General features: G+C 41.7%; 1 protein-coding gene across 7 annotated transcripts in view; it reads right to left on the bottom strand.

Annotated features, from left to right (window-relative positions):
* Positions 1 to 17,895, bottom strand: part of NEDD4L (neural precursor cell expressed, developmentally down-regulated 4-like, E3 ubiquitin protein ligase) — a 101,635-nt gene that overhangs the window by 48,320 nt on the left and 35,420 nt on the right. For 2 of the 7 annotated variants that reach the window (XM_014939766.1, XM_014939767.1), the window contains exon 1: positions 16,277 to 17,693. The exons of 3 other annotated variants lie outside the window; for them this stretch is intronic. In XM_014939766.1, the coding sequence (XP_014795252.1) occupies positions 16,277 to 17,449 (1,173 nt within the window). In that variant the 5' untranslated portion in view covers positions 17,450 to 17,693. Of the gene's footprint in view, positions 1 to 16,276; positions 17,710 to 17,895 lie in introns of those variants that run through there. 2 more of the 7 variants (XM_014939764.1, XM_014939768.1) reach the window with 2 other exon arrangements.

Raw genomic sequence — 17,895 nt, 5'->3', positions numbered from 1 at the left:
AGAGGGCAGACCCGGGGGGGATGATGCAGAGAGTGTACTTCAGCACACAGCGTTTGTGAGCTCACACACAACCTACCCACAGATACCTGTATCATGTACCCAGGACTTTCGGTGGGGTGTGACCTTGAAATCCCATGTTTATACTGTACAAAAATGATGATAAAGCAACACAGTGTGAGGCACAGAAACAGCAACAACCTTTTTTGTCACATGTGAAGAAAATGACTAAACAGTTACGACATTTCACAAAACCTTGTGAAACACAGTTAAACGGAAAGTAATCGGTTCCATCATTGTAGGATCCAGTGAGGTCCAACTAAGGGTCAGAGAAACGTATTTATTCTTTCAGAGATGCAGACTGGAAAGATCTAAGAAAACTAGTGAACAGATAGTGAATGGATTTCTGAAGTGAAGTGTAACTGCAGCTGGGAACTATTGCTGCTAACACTGGTAAGCAAGCGAGGCAGGCTCAGGAAACTCTGATGTGGTATACAATATTAAGGAGGTTTAAAAGCATATAATTAGCTGGCAAATTGTTCATTAATGTTGCCTTGTGTTGCAGATGCTGCGAACCATTCAAATCACACCGAGCTTTTATTGTCTCTATTACCGTTTCCTCTTTTCTCCTCTTCACTGATCTGTTCATCCTACCTTTCTCTCCGCTCAAAGAGATGGCCTACTTTTTCTGTTTCTTTCCTCAGCAACAGCAGTTCAGCCTTTTATTCAGAATTTTGGATTTCATATACATCTGTCATGACCAATTTTTCTATGTATGTGCTTTCTTGGCAGAAAACAACTAAGAAATATAACCCTCAGAAAAGGCAAGTACTGTAGCAGTCTAAATGCTCTAGTGCTGGGGGGGTTTATATTCCCTCTAAAGCCATTCCAACGCTTATCATAGATCCCAGAGAACTGCAGCAACCAAGATTCAAAAGAGGTAAGAGCTCAAGGTGCAGAATGCGTGCAGCTCCTGCAACCATGCTGAAAGATTAGCAATGAAATAGCAAAAAAAGTTAAAAATTAACATCATCTTCTCTTAAAACTTTTAACTTTTAGCCTCCTGCTGCTTCTCGAAGGAGAGAGCTGAAAAGCATGACAGCAACCTTGTCCTGTGCTGTCTTGGCCATACACTAAGATTTGGCAGGGGGAAATCACAGGCAAGTTTAGAGCCTGTTGGAATGCAGCTGCCTTTGAAAAATGCTAAGACTGTGACTTGTATGGGAACTGAACATGGACACAACTGAACAAATCCAGAAATCATAATTTCTTTCTCTTAAAATCAGTCAAAAATGGAATTACTATTTTAATAAAGAGCTCAAAAAGTAAAGGGATTGGAGATGCATCACTTCCATAAGGCATAATGTTTACATATTCTGCATACACATAGAATTATCTAGGGTGGAAGGGACCTTTAATATCATCTAGTCCAACCATTAGCCTGACACTGCCAAACCCACCATGTGTGAACAGGTAAAACAGCAGACTTTGTAACTTTCCAAACTACTGATTCTTCTCTCTGCAGCCCTTCTTCCACAATTTCTGGTCAAACTTCCTGGCTTTCTCCACATAAATAAGAACAATCTTCAAGCAAAGAACTCTGCAGCAAAGAATTATTTCAATGGTGCAAAAATGTTCTTGAAGAACAATCATATTTTTAGTCATCCATCACACACATCATTACACTGATGTAATACTCCTTTATTACCGAATACTATTCCTGAGTTTGTTTTCCTCCATATGTACACTCACGTACTAATTTCAAAGCAGCAGGAATATATAACAAAACATGACTCAAGGCAAAATAAAAATCCCCAATTTTCCCTTCAGTAGACACACTAATTTCTGCTATTTCATCCTCCCCTCAAGCACGCTCTCCACTTGGGCATACGCCACTATCAACAGCTCAGGGCAGCCCCAAGAGCAGTAATCCCCACAGCGCTTCCAAATTCACTGTAACTTGACCACATAACACAACCTACTCAAATGACCAGAGACAGGTTTTGAAAGCCACTAAATGTTTATCTGACCCCTTGTGAACTCTTAATAAAATACTTGGCCCTATGGGCAGACAAACAACAACTAACATTTATACAAGCTACAATTCCCACTGAGAGCACACCGGTTCCATTCCGCTACCAGAATTACAGCTCCTCCGCCTCAAACCTGAACTCTCTCCTCGTCTGGAGAAGCTGAAGGGGCATTTATTAACAACATTTGAGAAAACTGCACTTGAAGTCAGCCTCAGTAAAAATGCAGGATCAGGCTTTTGTTTAAAAATTACATGATAGAGCTCCAGTGGTACTTAGAAAATTCTGTTCCTCCTAACCAATGTGTGAGTGCCCTATAAATTGCCAGGGCTGAGAGGGAGCAGGAGTCTCACTAAGCACTTTCTCCAAGTATTCAGTTATACTACATTGGGAGCCATCAACATGTTTATCTTGGACCGTGATGCAGCACTTTAGGTATGTGGCTGATGGAAGAATTGTAGACTGAGGTTAAACAAAAGAGAACAGTGACAAAGGGGAAAAAAAAGTCATGAAAGTACCAGGAGGCAGAGAAATGAGAGCAGTAACAGAATCAGAGAAAGCACGCTGACATTTATTCAGACTGAATTTTCCAAAGGTACTAAGTATGTTCTGTCAACTATCTGATCCGAGCAGCACTTATGCTCAAGAAAGCATTAGACTTGGCAATGGAACGTTTTTGCTTTAATGATTTTCATAGGGTTAAGGAAAAAAACCAAAATACATTGTAAGAATTCTAAATGCCAAGTTTTTCTGAGACAAGAACACATTATACCTGTTATTTACTAGAACAACTGAGGGGAAACACAGCTAAGGACTGACTAGAGAGAACAGGAACTACTTTATGCTGAGCTCATTGAAATGCTGACTTAGCTGACAGTTAACTAAGGTAGACTTAATTTCTTTAAACGAATGATCATTTACACTAATACATGTTCAACCACTTTTTTTCTTGCCAAGACAAAGAACCTTGAGACCTGCTAAATTTTAATGGTTAGAAATCACACATTTGTTTATAGCAGAGAGGATAGCCAAAATGATGGTGACTTACCGGTCCTTCACAGTTGCAGTGCTGACACGGCCATGCCCACGCCTCCCTACAGGAGCTTGGCTAGGAGCCCCTTTTCCATTGGGATTGCATTTCCCACAGAGGAAGAATGCAATGTCTTAGGTTATGCTTTGGATTGTTTGACAAACGATGATTTTATTAGACTATTCCTCAGAAGTGACCTTTGGGAGACTTCACAAGCTGATACAAAAGAAACCTTCCAAACAATAATAGTCTTACCCTGGCTCATACCTTCTGACAGGAAACCAAACACCTACTGATTTTAACAATTAATTCTTCAAGAAAGGGATAGTTACTAGTTCATGTAGATCAGTGAGTAATATTTACCGCAAGGTCTTTATGGGGGATAATTATTAATTTAAATTTAATACAGTAAAAACCAGAACAGTAGGGTAATATACTCTCCTGGGGTGAAAAATAAAGAATGCAAGGAAAAACCTTTAGAAGTTTGTTTCATGTTGTGCATATTTTTTTTTAAATCAGCTACCAATCTATTTTGCTTGTATCCTGAAATTCTACACAATGACTTGATGTTTATGTATACTTAAAATTTGATTGTGCCAAAAAGCAGGAAGACCAGAACTCCAGAAACATTTGCTGCAAATGTTTGTCAGGAAGGCTAATCCCCATAAAATTCAGGAACATAACCAAAGGCAAGCAAGCCCCCTCTCCAGCCCCAAGCTCCCAGGCTCTCATTTGGAGGAGAGGGCCCTTTGCCAGGGTAGGGAACGCCAGGCAAGGCAAACACACACACCAGTGCCATGGCGAATGGGGCTGGCGCTGCAGGCCGACGGCTCCGCATTCTTCTCTCCCTCTTCCTCCCGCATCTGCTCTGGCTGGCACCCGACACAGAAACCCAGTGGAGGGCTCCTGCCCGTGCCAGCGCTGCTCTGACGGGCTGTGCAGGGCAAACCCGACCCAAAAGCTCCGAGGTTTGGGGCCAGGAGAGGCAGGTTCTGTGCACAGTGGGAACTGCCCCCCCCTGCTCTTCGGGAACAGCATCAGGGCAGCACACGGCGGGTCACACAACAAATAAATCCGTACCGAGCACTGATTGTAGCAGAAGTAAAAAGAACCAAGTATTTTGAAGTAATGCACAGGGAGTGGGTCACACACAAGCTCTCGGAGATGGTGTGTGCTTTACAAAGCGCACTCGCAGGCTTGGGATTTCCATAGGGAGAGCGCGGGCTGCTCCCCCACCTAACGCTTTCAAATACAGATGGACCTTCTCCCGTACCCCACATCTCCAGTGTTTAACTGCCTTCTCTGCTTCCACCTGCTCCTACCTTTAGGATAAGGAACTATTTAAGGTAAGATTATACTCCATAGCTCCAAACAAATAATAAACTAGATGTGTGTTGTAGTAACACCCAGGTTTTAGTATCAGGAAAAAGGAGGCAGGATTGGTAAATTTCAGACATCGGGTCTACTGAGGGATAAAGATGCAACTATTTAATGGAAAATTATAATATGTACAGTTTTTATGTACAGTTACACTCCGCAAAATTGGGCAATTACTTAATTGTATCAAATCCTCAGTACTTACAAGTCTATATAGGGAGAGCAACCAAATTCTCTACAGACTCTCTTCTCCCTCCCCTTTTTATTTCTCCTAAGTTAACAGAAAACTAAATAGGAAAAACTAGCACAATGCAATGCTAATTCCCTAACCCAAAACCACCTCAAGACTTACAAGATGGCAAGAGTAAGACACAGTTCTTATTTTCAGTTCTCTCATTAAATTTAAAGCAGATAAAGTTTGCTTTCATTTAAGATGTTACATTAGAGCAGATGTTACAAGGCTCAAAAGATACTAAAAAATGGTGACATCAGAAAAAAAGAAATCTATCAAGAGCAGTTTCCCACACTGAAATGCTACTGTAAGGCTTTCCCATTTCCCTAGTGCATCATTCCCCACACAGCCCACATCTGCACACAACAACAAAGTTACCTTTCACTCGCTCGGTTAAGATCAGATATTTTAACACAGTATATTAAACATGTAATAGATCTCAAATAACGTCACCGCAAATTAATTGATATCTGAATACCTCTTTGGTTTTGGCTTTAAGCACCAAATTGTAGCTGCTTTTTCTGCATTTCATACTGCAGTTGCTGGTATACAGCTCACTGCACGGAAACAGCAATTGTTTGAAAATGGAAATATCATTTATTTAATTATGAAATTTTTATGCACAGAATTAACTCACGAAAGTCTATTTAGGCCCTGGATTGCATCCAAACTGATAATTAATTGTTTTAAACAACTTTCATTGTAATTCCTAATATTCCACATTTTCCTTGTTCTCTCTCAGTGCCAGCTATGACTGCACACAACTGACCAAGGAGTAAAAGGGCAGCAATGTCAGGAACGAGGAGAGACCGACGATGCAGTGGACGCACATTAAGAGATGAAAGTAATCACAGAGCTGGCAACAGAACTGTTCTCTAAAATTCAGAACCAGAATATTAGTCTTAAAATAAAACGCCTATCTTCGAGGTGCTTACTGAACCACAATGCCATAACGCTGTTCATCCTGCAATCGGGAGAAAAGCTTCAATGTATTTCTGAATGTAAATCAATAAAACAAGCAAGTATTAAGTACATTAATATGTCACTGTCAAAGAAACAGCAAAGTCTGCCTTTTCGAAGGTTTATCAGCCCGAGTAGCACTGGGAAAACGCAGACAGATTTGCATGTCTCCTTCAAAACAGTTTTTCTTCCCTGATGGTTGCTATGCAAATAGAAGCAACCTTTTATTGAGAGTACAGCTTGTCCTTTTAGATGAACAACCGTCGGCAGCACATTTCCTTCATTCAGTAGCGTTCAGTTACTGAATCTTTCCCACAGAGAAGTATGTTCAGAGAAAGCTCAATTTACAGTTCGGAGTGGGTTTGGGTTTTTTGCTGTTTTCCCCAGAGTTGAATGGTAACACTTTATCTGGAGTAAGAGACAAAGCAGACAATCTGCAGTATGCGAACAAACCAAAATTATTTTTTACTTTAAGATATGTGAGATTTTAAAATTCTTCCAATGCCTCAGAAAGACTGATGACTGCAGAAGTTGAGAGGCATAATCCCGAGAACCGGAGGACCTGCTACCACTTTTAAAGATAGAAATTTCTGCATGCTCATGTGTCACTAGAGAACAGACTGAAATATATAGTGAATTGAGACCTACAGACTTGTTGCTGAGCAAATAAATTCTGCAGCGTAGGTGTGCTGACCGGCCAGCTTTCCTCATGGCAACCAGACAAGACTGTGCTTGGAAAGTGGATTGTTCCAGCAAAGCCTGTATCTGTCCCAAATTGTCCATCTCTCCTTGTCCTGATTGTTTGCTGCTATGCCTCAAGCAGGACCTTGGCTGGACTTGCTGTGATTACAGTTGGGGCTTTGCCCCAAACCCTAGCAGAGAGGCGTTCACACCTAGAGTAACAACGGAGTAGGGATCATACCAATGGGGGAGATGAGCAGCCCGTCTGAGCAGCTTCCCTTACAAGAGCTGTGACGCCGAAGCCTTTGGAGTTACTGAGGCTAAATGTCAGTCCAGAGTAGTGAAAGGAAGCTCATGAGTGCAGCTTCAACCATGTTGAAGTCAGTGGCAGAATTCCTAACAATTCCAGATTGGTCAGTATTTACAACATACCTTCAAATCATACAAACCAGCTAAAATCATACATTGATGCCCGAACCTGCAACACGTGTGTGCAAAACACAAGTGAGCTGGACCTGCTGGAAGATCAGGCTCCGACACCTTTGCTACCTTCACTACAGATTTGAGTTGACAGTGGTTATGACCTGTTCTTTACAGGAAGCAGTTCCTGCCCCGCTGTTTCTCCCAGCTGGTTTCCCGTTTCTGTTGGAAGGTTCTATCTCAGCCTGTTCTGTGACTCACCCCCAGCCGGCTGAGAGCCAGTCACTCGGCATCCGAAAGGGCGTCTCGCAGGACTGGAAGTGAATCGGGAAAGCTGATAATGTCACAAGTACTGTAAACTATATAAATAAAGAAAATCTTTTTGAGCTACTCTATAGCTTGATTAGAGCGCAATCCTACACCTTAAAATGTCAAATATTACAAAAAACCTTTATGACTCTGCCTAGGGCTAGAACCCCAGATTGCTGAACGCTGCAAAGCTGCCTGTGAGCAAACACACTGCCCCATAACTGCAAGCTGCATCACCAAACACACCGCAATCCTTTCCCCACACGTAGAGCTCGCTGTGTTTATAATAACTCAGGGGGCTGGCAGGCACTCTCCCATAGAGCTTCTAAAAATAATGAAGTGTCAGTAACACAGCAACTACGGCGGCCTCCGCTTCCAAAGCTCCGGAGAGAGAGCACAGGGCTGCCTGTCTGCCAGCTGAGGGAGATTCAACAAGAAAGCCGAGTTCCACTTCCACAGAACTTGAAGCAAATAAGTGCCTTGTGGCAATATGATTCTGTGAATGTGAAGGCATGCTTGAAGCAGATTTCAAATAACTAAGTGGTTAGTATTATTTGGAATTTACAGTCTCTACCACACTAAGTACTAAAAGGAAAATCTTTTACTGATAAAAAGCACAAAACTTAAATTAGAGGAGTTTTTCACTATCAAGGATGATACGTGCAAAATGTAATGGATGTAATTCTTAGCTTTAATAATAATGCTTTAAATTTTATTTAGCAACATGAAAGTATTTTAAATAATTGTGATTTAACAGAATCCCTCAAATAATACTGCTATTCCCACATCTTGATATGCTGTGGTTTTTATTTAAAGGATGTGAAGTAGAAATAATCTTAAAAGCAGAAAAACTTCTTTTTAATTATGTAAACTGTTTTAAACACTCACTTGAGGTAAAACTGAGGCTATAACTTTCCCAAGAAGAATTAGTATCAGCCTCTAATGTCTTGTTTGAAAGGATTTTCATGGTTTGATGGATACCTTCCTTTTCATTTTTGAAGTAGCTTGCTTTCGATAATAAAAGCATTTAAAATACCATATTCTGGAGTTTTATGTGTGTATGTGTCCAGCAATCTGTTGAATACTAAAGTTAATGCTGAATAAATAGGCTCCTGTTCTCTTATTATAAACAATGATTACATATTATTCTTTGCCTTTAAAAAAAGCCACAAAACCAAAACTGTCTTCACGTAATAGGATTAAGAATATAAGACTTCACCAAGTAACTGAAAAGGCAGCCAGTCAGGTCACAGAAATGAATTTCTCTTTTACTGGAAATAAAAATCCCACCTTCTAACAAACTTTATATTCTCTTACTCTTTTCTAGAACGCATAAAGTACAGCCTGGAAACACCAGTCACCCAGGAGGTTACTCTTTTCAGCCTGGGATGAAAGGGAAGATGAAGCATTCTGCCAAACCAACTGAAAAACTCCCAGTTTACACCACACAGCGCAGTATGGGTTTTATTTGCAGAACTCAACTAATGAGTTTAACTTTCACGTCCGCCACCCTGCACCCCTCTGACCCTGCGGCTCGAGGAGTCAGCACACCACAGACCGGGGGAGCGGGATGGCATTTGGGCAGTGACAATGCCTGGGACTTCAGCTCTAGAATTAGCTTTTCCCACATATGTAAGACCAGCCCAGCATTTTACTAGGCTTATAATGTCAGACAATTTAACTAGAGCAAAGATGAGTTTTTTCCTTTTTATTTATTCATTCTTTTCGGAGACAGAAACCTGCATGGTCATACTGCTGATTTTATGAATGTATTTTTCTGTACATAATTTCTGACTTTTGGAAGCTACCAATGCCATCCCGTTAGATGAAAAAACAGATAAAAGCATCAGATGTTAGATTACTGTATGCAGTAATACATTTTACAATGAGATTTAATCTGGAAACTAAGTAAACAGGATAGATTTGGATTTACAATAGCTTTCTCAACTAGAACAGTCATGAAACATGTGCACTCCTAAATGCTTCATTACTTGACAGCTTTTCTCAAATAAGAAAACAGCTAAACAGTACAAAAAGCAATCAAGACTATCTGGATTATTATCTGCAGTTTTCTGCAGCAAGATCTATACCAGAGCTGCTCTGGCTGGCACCTTCATTGTTAAGACTGTGTCAGCATTTCCATTATAAATTGAGGGCCTTATAAACTCAGCTTTAAAGAGATCACTGTGTACTGAAACTCAGCACACACACACTTTTTCCATGCAGCAGCAAATAGTTTATTACTGTTATTAAAAAGAGTGATGTTATTTCCACCTCTTCTGCTCTAAGTTTTATTCTTGTTTCTTTACAGAGAAATACCAAAAGATGCAGCCTTCAGGAGGGAAAAAGCCTAACAGTGAAATGCAGAATCGTTTCCCAGGGAGCTCTGAGAATGTGTAGGGACAGGGTGAAGATAGCACTTGCCAATTCTTCACTCTCTGAAAACTTAACTAAAAATGAGGTGTGGAGTTCTTAATTCTGCAAGGTAATTTACACTACTTGCAATGTGCTGTTTGTCCTCCACTCACACGGAGGAAAAGAAATGGAAAAGAAAAGACAAGACGGAAAATCAGACTGCTCCTTGGAACCTTCCTTCTTGTCAAACCAGCTCCTGCTCTGCACGTGCCTGAACCCGAGTCCCTTCCTGCCAGGGCAGGGACATCTTTTAACAGCAGAGGTGCAGGCTGATGGAGAGGCTAATTAAGAAGGGGACCAGGTCATCTCTGGAGGGGAATAAGAAAAGAAAAAAAAGGAGGTGTGTGTTTGGGTTTTTTTTTTCCACATGAGGCAAATGCCCAAAGTGAGCTGCAGCCTATGGCAGATCCCTGAATAGAAAAATGGCAATCTCTAGGCACAGGCTACTGTGGTCAGGAGACACCTCTCTTTCAGTGCAACCTACAGGTAGGTTTGCTGAGGAGAGAGGAGCAAAGAAGAATTGGTTTTGTCTTCGACAGAAAACCTGAAAAGACTTGAGGGATGGAATTCATCACCTCTACCTGCAGATGTCAACAAAGTCCTCACCTGCGCAGAAAGAGGCTTTTTCCAGCTAGGCATCTGCACTCCTTGCTGAGCAACTGGGGAGACAGGAAATTCATAGCACTGTTCACTTGAGTTGTTTTTAACACCCAGCTAAGGACAACAGGAACTGTGTTCCAGAAATGCCCATTAGAGTCCAGACAGCAATCCCTGGAGTAGGTCTACAAACTTTGACACGTGCGGTATCAAAGCTAAAATGGTGGTACAGCATCACTCCCATGTAGCACTGCCCAGAAAGCAGCCTCCGGAAGGGGCAGAAGACGTTCCATACCGTTTGCCCACCAATGATGGGGCAGGGGAGCTGCACTGATTCAGCTCTCCCTGAAGAGACTTGGGAAGGAGCACTTGCTACTGACATAGCTTTTGTCTGTTTTAAAGACCTCTAAATTTCCAAGAGTATGCTCCTGGTATAACGAAGGCTGGCAAATAAATTGCTAGCAATTTGACTTTTCTTGGTTTGTACCATTTAGACCTGTGCTGTACCGCACTCAGCAACTGCTTCTGCAATGGAAGCTGCAGAACAGGCTCAGCACTGGACACCTGAAGCGCCACTGCAGCCATCTGAACTTTCTGCTGTGCCTGCATAGACAGATGGACAGACAGACAGAAGGAAAGTCTCCAACACCAACTCTGTTCTCACTCTGCATGGTAGATCCTACTGGAGTGGCTGCTGGTTCTAATATACTTCACCGTGCATGAGGAAACAGGACAGACAGATATACAGCTACATATTCATTCCTTAGGAACAGGATTTGTCCCTGGTTTTTGCCTTTTGATTCTTTGGAGTTCTCAGACACGTAGGCTTGGTTCAGAAATTGTCATAGAAGCAATTAAACCTCTTTTCCAATTCAAAAGCCTCACCATTTCCCACACCAACTCAAGTCCCAGAAAAGTACCTGTGTGGGGGCTAGTTAAAGGTGATGAATGATGTTAAATTAAGTGCTGAATACCCCGTCAGGGACAGGCTGGGGAAGGACCATAGAAGCGGTCAAGAGCCACTCTAAAAGAAAAAAATCACTCTCTCTCTGTTGACTGCGTTAACTACTGTAAAACAAATAAACTCTTGCAATGGTTATTTGGTTGGGAGAAGGCGGGGCAGGGGGGATACTTCTCATTTCATTTAATCTTTAAAGATATGCATCAGTTTTTGTCATGCTAATCAGCAATATTTAAACCATTTGTTGTCTCAGGACTATCTCAGAAAAGAAAACTTTCAGACTTTGCCATAGTTTACACTGAAACATTGAAGGACTTTTTTCTTTCTTTTTTTTTTTTTAAATCAAATGGATCAGTTTATGTATGAAAGTGAAAAACCAGGAAATGCAACCCAAAGTTGAAATTCATACTAACCAAATTATGTCTCATATTTTGCAAATCACTCTGCTAAAAATACAGAACAACATTATTCCTCCACTGCCCTTTTTAACTGTCATAGAGTGGTATGTGCCCTATAAATGAAGGCTCAGCACAGGGCAAGCAGAGACAATTGCTGCTTGTTCGTTAGATCTAGCTCAGGCCACTGGATGGAACTGCCAGGGAAGAAACTCTTCTCCAACCCACTGCATCCAAGACAGAGTAGAAATTTGAACCAAATGGATAAGGAAAGTCTATGGTAAAGATACAGCCTGAAGATATGGCCAAGGGAACACATTCACCATCACATTCAACTCCTCTACACATTCACCATCTTTGATGGACTGCAAACAATGAAATTTATTTCACTTTCTTTTGCTTCTTGCAGCAAAGGCTTAGCTACCCAACAGTGATTCAGATGTTTCCTTCTTGAATACCACTGTGCACAGAAAACTATCTCCAGTTAAGAGAACAGGGATCCACAATGCTCAGAGTGCTAACTCGGGAGGCAATAATATATAGGAATATAAAGGAGATAGCATAGGAGCACTAAAGCAGACACTTGCTATAGAAAACACTATAATTTGTGAGACTGTCTAAAGAATAAATGTTCAAGCTAAAAAAAGCACAATGTTGGACATTCCTTAACTCTATTTTTTATTTAAATTTATTACAATTTTTCCAACATGTGAAATTGAATGTGTTTCCCTCATATGATGTTTTTTTCCCCATCTGTAAAAAAAAATATTCCCAGACTTCCATATTCACAGACTATGAATATCTCGGAGCACAGTTTGTCAAGAGCTTTTGACCAAAAATAGGATAGCAGTAAAAATGTTGTTTAGTGTTCAACAGATTTTAGTAGCACTGTTGAACACTAGAAAGTTTTCACCAGCAGTTACTCTAAATCAGTCAGCAATCTCCTTCACCTGCTTTCTCTCGGGTCAAACCCACAAACAAATAATCCCCAATATGATTGAACGGATTCGACTCACAGCTCTCCTAGTGGGATATGAAAGAGGATGGTTCAAGGTTTTCAACTTGCTCAGCAGTAACAATTTTCAGAGTGGATTACTCTCTATTCTTTGCAAAGTTTTACCCTGGTATAAATTTATTCTAAATGACGGGAAATCACCAAGGTAAAAAGGGGTTATCAGCAATCTTTTTACACTGAAGAGGTATCACTGAAGCTAAGAAAAATGGCAAGTGGAACCAAGAGGAGCATTAATCCCCTTTGGAAAAAACAAAGATGTCAAAATCCATTATGCCATATGTCATAATACAATAATGCATTAAAATACATTTTTATTACATTTTTCTCATCTGCATTGTGGTCATGTAATTGTCAGTTACTAATTACTAATTTTGTAAAAGGATTCCAGCAAGCAACTCTGCCTTTCCCCACCCCAGCTTTATTAACTGGAGCTGCCTCTGCTCTCGGTGACAAAAATTATTCCTGATAAACACAGAGCTCAGCATTGACACATCTGAAGTCCACTGCCTCAGTGACAGGCAGAGGTCTCCCATGAAAGCATTTCCAATAAAACAACGGCACTGGTATCCATTTCCCCACCAAAATTCAGGGTTTCAACAGAAGCACGAAGGTATGCATGACCTCCAGCAAAGGGCAGACTATGGCAGGGGAGTGGAGGTGACAGTCTTTGGGACAGGCAGAGGAGCAGCACTTCTAGTTCCTTAATTCCACTGAGTTCCACATTCTTCAGAGGAACTTGTTAACCACTTCCCAGAGAGCCCGTGCGAAAGCCATCACCTGCACTGCATGTGTTCCCCAGCCCCGCTCCTACTTTCACATAAAGCAACTTTTGCCAAGGCAGCGTCCCAGCTAGAGTTCCAGCAATCAGGCGCTGCTTCGCCTCAGCACCAGCCTGGAGCAGCCACAGGTTGGAGGTGCCCACGTTCAAGTCATCTGGGCACTATGTAACCTAGAATTTTGGCCCTTCGTGACTGCTGAACTGTGTTCCTCCTAGCTTGCTCTTTTGGGTTTACATGCCCAATCCCAGCTGGGATCTGTAGGAGCATAAGTAGATTCACAACAATGTTTATTCTAAAATTATTTCTAAGGAAGGAAAACAAGAGCTGAGTTGTGAGAAATTAAGCCTTGCAGAGTCGAGAGTTGCCATTTCTGTTAACTAAATATAATTCAATACTAGTACTACACCATTTTGTTAGGGCACTTTGTATTTTTATCACAACAAAGATGCCTTTGTCAGGTCTCTGAAACAGTTGTCCAATACATGAGATTTTTGAAGTGTTTCCCACAAATACAGCTATGCATTCACAGACCCCCCCTATAAACAATGTGAGTATTTGTTATGTGCCACGGTACACACACACTTCCCAGTAGCCTATTGCATGACATATAAAATATCATAGCAGTCAAAGGAATTTGTAACAAGGTTTCCAAATAAAATTTTTCACGATTAGGCATAAGCTTATGCTTTACTTAATATTTTATAATGACTTGTAATGAAATACATCCTGCTTGCCCCAAACCGCTTCTGTCTAAAAGAGAAGATATTTGAAAGGTCATAAACACTTGGTAGCAGTAGGACTGCAGACGCCCGCCTGGATGTTTGCACTGCAGATAAATACGGCTGTAGCAGCTGCTGCCTCCAGCCCCGGGCCCAGCCCCGGTATCAATCAAACACACACTAACGCCGTTAACTGGAAGAGCCTAGAATTCTTTTTTTTTTTTCAGCTAACAACTATAAAACACGACAATTTTTCCCCTCAGCTTAATAGAGCAAATATTTCAGGCACACCCTTACTTAGCGCAGTAGATCCTCCAAACAAACTTCTGTGGGATAGATTAAAAATGACACCTTACTAAAGAATGTTTTATATGTAGACAAAATAAAGCAAAACTTTCACCACAATGCTTCCATTGCCCACACTTCCTGTGGCACCTCGCCTAGCCAATTGCCTCTGCCTACAGCATTTCTGGGCTTACTACAAATATGAGAAAACACCACAAAAAAGTTTTAAGTTTCAATTAGTTCTTTATTTTTGAAACTTTTTGCACTAAAGAATGCAAGTACCATTTGGACTGAGCGCCTCTGTGACTGCCACGCTTCATGGCTGACTAAATTGATTCCCCATGGTAACTAAAACTAAGAGCACACAGGAACAAATTTCATAATTCTCCTCTGGAAACACTTTAGTACGTCTTTGGTATGTGAGTCATCACGACAGTGAAGATCAAAGAAGTGACTTTGGGGGGCAGACCCTATAGGAGAACTAGTGCAGAAACACTGGGGCACAGCTCTCCGCAAGCCACCCAGACCTGTAAAGCTCTGATGCTTCTGTACTGGGCTTGACACAGTATAGCTATGGTACAGAATTGGTTACGGTGCTGCTCCGTAACAGTCAGGACTGGAAAGGAACAAGGGAAAGTACACAGGAAAGGGAAAATCAGACATACTTCCCCCTGCCATTTCATTTTTAGTCCGAGATTTAGATTTGGTTTAGTATGATAAGACTTAACATGCTGTGCTGCATACATTAAAGTCAAATGAAGAAGAAAATCAGAGAAGTTTCTGCATTCCAAATTCTCCTGCTGAGATGTTCTCAGGCCGGCAGGAGAGATACTGTGCACTGCTTATCAAAATTGCCAGCTTTGGGAGACAGCGATGAAACCTGGAACTGGCAAGAGAGGGGCTTTTTTAAATTTTACTTTTTTAAAATAAAAGCTTAGGATGACTTTGTGATTTTCTACTCACAATGTCTACTGAAAAGCTGAAGAGAAGGTTATACTGGAATGCTTTTAAGACCATCAGCTTTTCCACAGGAAAGCTGCAGAGTCATCCTAGAGTCTTGCTGCGGTGCGTGGCTGTCCCTGCACGACGTTTCACGGGAGGAAAGCACAGAGGAGCACACACAAGCACTGAAACCCAAAATCTGCTCTAGTGCCTCTGTTTTCACAGCTGGAGCCAGAGTGCTCACTATTCTATATACAGCATCTCTCCGCTCAGGAACTCAAGTGAGCAGTGTTAGATTGCACAGGAAAGCAATTTAAGCAAATGACTAATCTAAACCCTTAAGTTTCATTCCTACTTTGGTCTTTTCAAAAGTGGCTTAACAACATAAACCATCAATCTTCTCCCATTATAGCAAAGAAAAACCAGACGATTAATTTTGTCATCTTGAAGCAAAATCAAAGCACATACAAACAACAAGACCGTTTACTAAGCTGTGCCGAGCTGCTTGTGCAGTTGTTTGATCAGGACTTGCGGCACACAGAAAAGAGGACATGGTTTTAATTTCCAGAAGGCCAAAAAAAAGAAAAAGCCTGTAAGAAAGCTATATTTTTTTTTCTAACTTCTTGGTACCTTATGTGCTAAGTCAATATCTTGATTGGAATTATTGTAAGATTTCTACAGTCTTAGGAGTCCTTCTATAGTCTTACTGCACTGCAATACACATTTTAAAAGCATGCAGAGGTACACACGTGTACATTATACTTAGAAGGCATCAAAGAATTTGGTTTTAAAACCAGAGTGCACGAAGAATTCTTCAGGCAGCAAGTTCTCAGCCAACTAAATTAACATGAACACTTAATTTGCCATTCAAATGTTCTGATTTTTAAAAATCTTTCCAGTTGATGTAACACTGAATTAAGAAAACATGTGTGACATTAGGATCTTAAAATATTACACTGGATGTAATCATAACTGAGAGCAAAGTTATGTTAGATTAGAAATAGAGATGATTCGTGGCTTGTCCAGAGAAATGCAGAACGTTCTAGCACTAACAACGGCAGCGCTTCAGTGGCCTCAAGTCTAGAAGCCTTTCTACGGCAATTCTGTATTTTATAGCACAGCACATACTTACTGCGGGGCTGGCTGTTGTAGGCCCAGGGGTGCCACGACCCTCTTTACCAACAACCTGATTTTGTTCTTCAGGACCACGCGTGACAAGAATTCTGAAGTGCTGCTGCCTGGTATTTTGATCTGGTCTGATTTTAAACAAGCATCCCCCCTGCCCTTGAGGAATCCGCTCTACTGAACCGCTTCTAGACATTTCCGACCCGTTCCTGCCGCTTCCACGCAGTTCTGAATTCGATCCATCATTTGTAGGGTTGCTTTCTTCCGTTGGCGGCTGGACAGGGTAGGAACTACTCCTTTCCAGCCGTATCCGAGGATACCTGACCAATCTGTCCCCTTTTGTTCCAGTAAAACCAAAGTTATATTCACCTCCTGCACCTGTACCACTTGTCTGCGGTTGCTGTAACTGGAGAACAAAGAACTTTTTCCCTGAATTTGCTGACATATCTGGCACGTGTTGCAAAGACCAACGCCGGGGTTCAGGGCTGGAAGCATTATTTTGAGCCTCAGTACCAAAGGGTAGCAGAGTAACCTGAGGCACGTCTGCACTTGAAGCCCGATGCTGAATCCTCACACCACTTATGTTTAAACCTGAAGCTGCTTCATTTGCCTCATCTTCTTGGGTAGTTGATGAAGCGTCCTCACTCTGGTTATTAGAAGGAATAGTACAAAATATTCTGCGATTAGAGCAAATAGTTCCATTCATCTGTTGCCCTAACTCTTCCGTGGGCGTGGGCAGAGGATGTTCAGGAATCCCCTGCGGACTGTTTGGAGGAGAACGGTTTTCAACAGGGGATGCATAACGCTCCCTGAAGTCTGAGAATTTACAAGGTGTCTCCTCAGGAGATTCCAGGGTTGCGCACTCGTCCACGCAGCCATTTGCAGCTTTGCGCTGAAGAGAGATCTGCATTGACGAGCTTCTTGTTGGCCGCACATCAATGCTGTTCAGCAGCTGGGGAATAAACATGGATGTACTCCTTTTTAAGGAGCCCACCTCTTGCAAGTCGCCGCCACCACCATAATCTGCTCCATGTCGGGAGAAGGCATGAGGACTGTTTCTTCTTGGCAAAGTGTGGAATGCCATGAAAAAGTCATCTTCTCTCTCCCGGTCGAGGATCTCTGATTCAGGGGCTGTGTTGCTTCGCCCAGAGCCAAAATGAAACCGCAGCCGATGGGCCATGGTTTTACAGAGAGAAGAAAAGGAGAGGGAGAACAGCAACAATTCAGGCACTGCCAGAAGTTAAAAACCAAAGACATAAGCTCCAAGAAAAAGTGTCCCATCTGCCAAACTGTTAGCACTGCAGCCCTGATAGCGACAGATAGCAGAAATAGCCCAAGTGGCAAGCGGCATTCCAGGCATGATTGGGTAAGAGCAATCAGCGCTCCTACACACTGGGACATAGGGTAGGATGGTGGGAGTCACGTGGCCTGGTCCCCCCTCTCCAGTGTAAGCTGCGGGGAGGGTTTGTTTTTTCTTTTCTTTTTTTTTTTTTTTTTTTTTTGCGCTGAGGTCAATGAAAATGAACACTGGTTTGAAAACTACCCATAGGAACCAACCACTGATTAATATTAACGGACTTTTTCCCCCCCTTAGACAAAGGAAAACTAAGATCTTTATGAATTCCT

The sequence above is a fragment of the Calidris pugnax genome, unplaced genomic scaffold (assembly GCF_001431845.1).
Source record: "Calidris pugnax isolate Ruff unplaced genomic scaffold, ASM143184v1 scaffold79, whole genome shotgun sequence".
In the NCBI taxonomy this organism is placed as follows: Eukaryota; Metazoa; Chordata; class Aves; order Charadriiformes; family Scolopacidae; genus Calidris; species Calidris pugnax.
The sequence above is the reverse complement of the archived record's forward strand: the minus strand, read 5'-3'. Positions and strand labels throughout refer to the sequence as shown.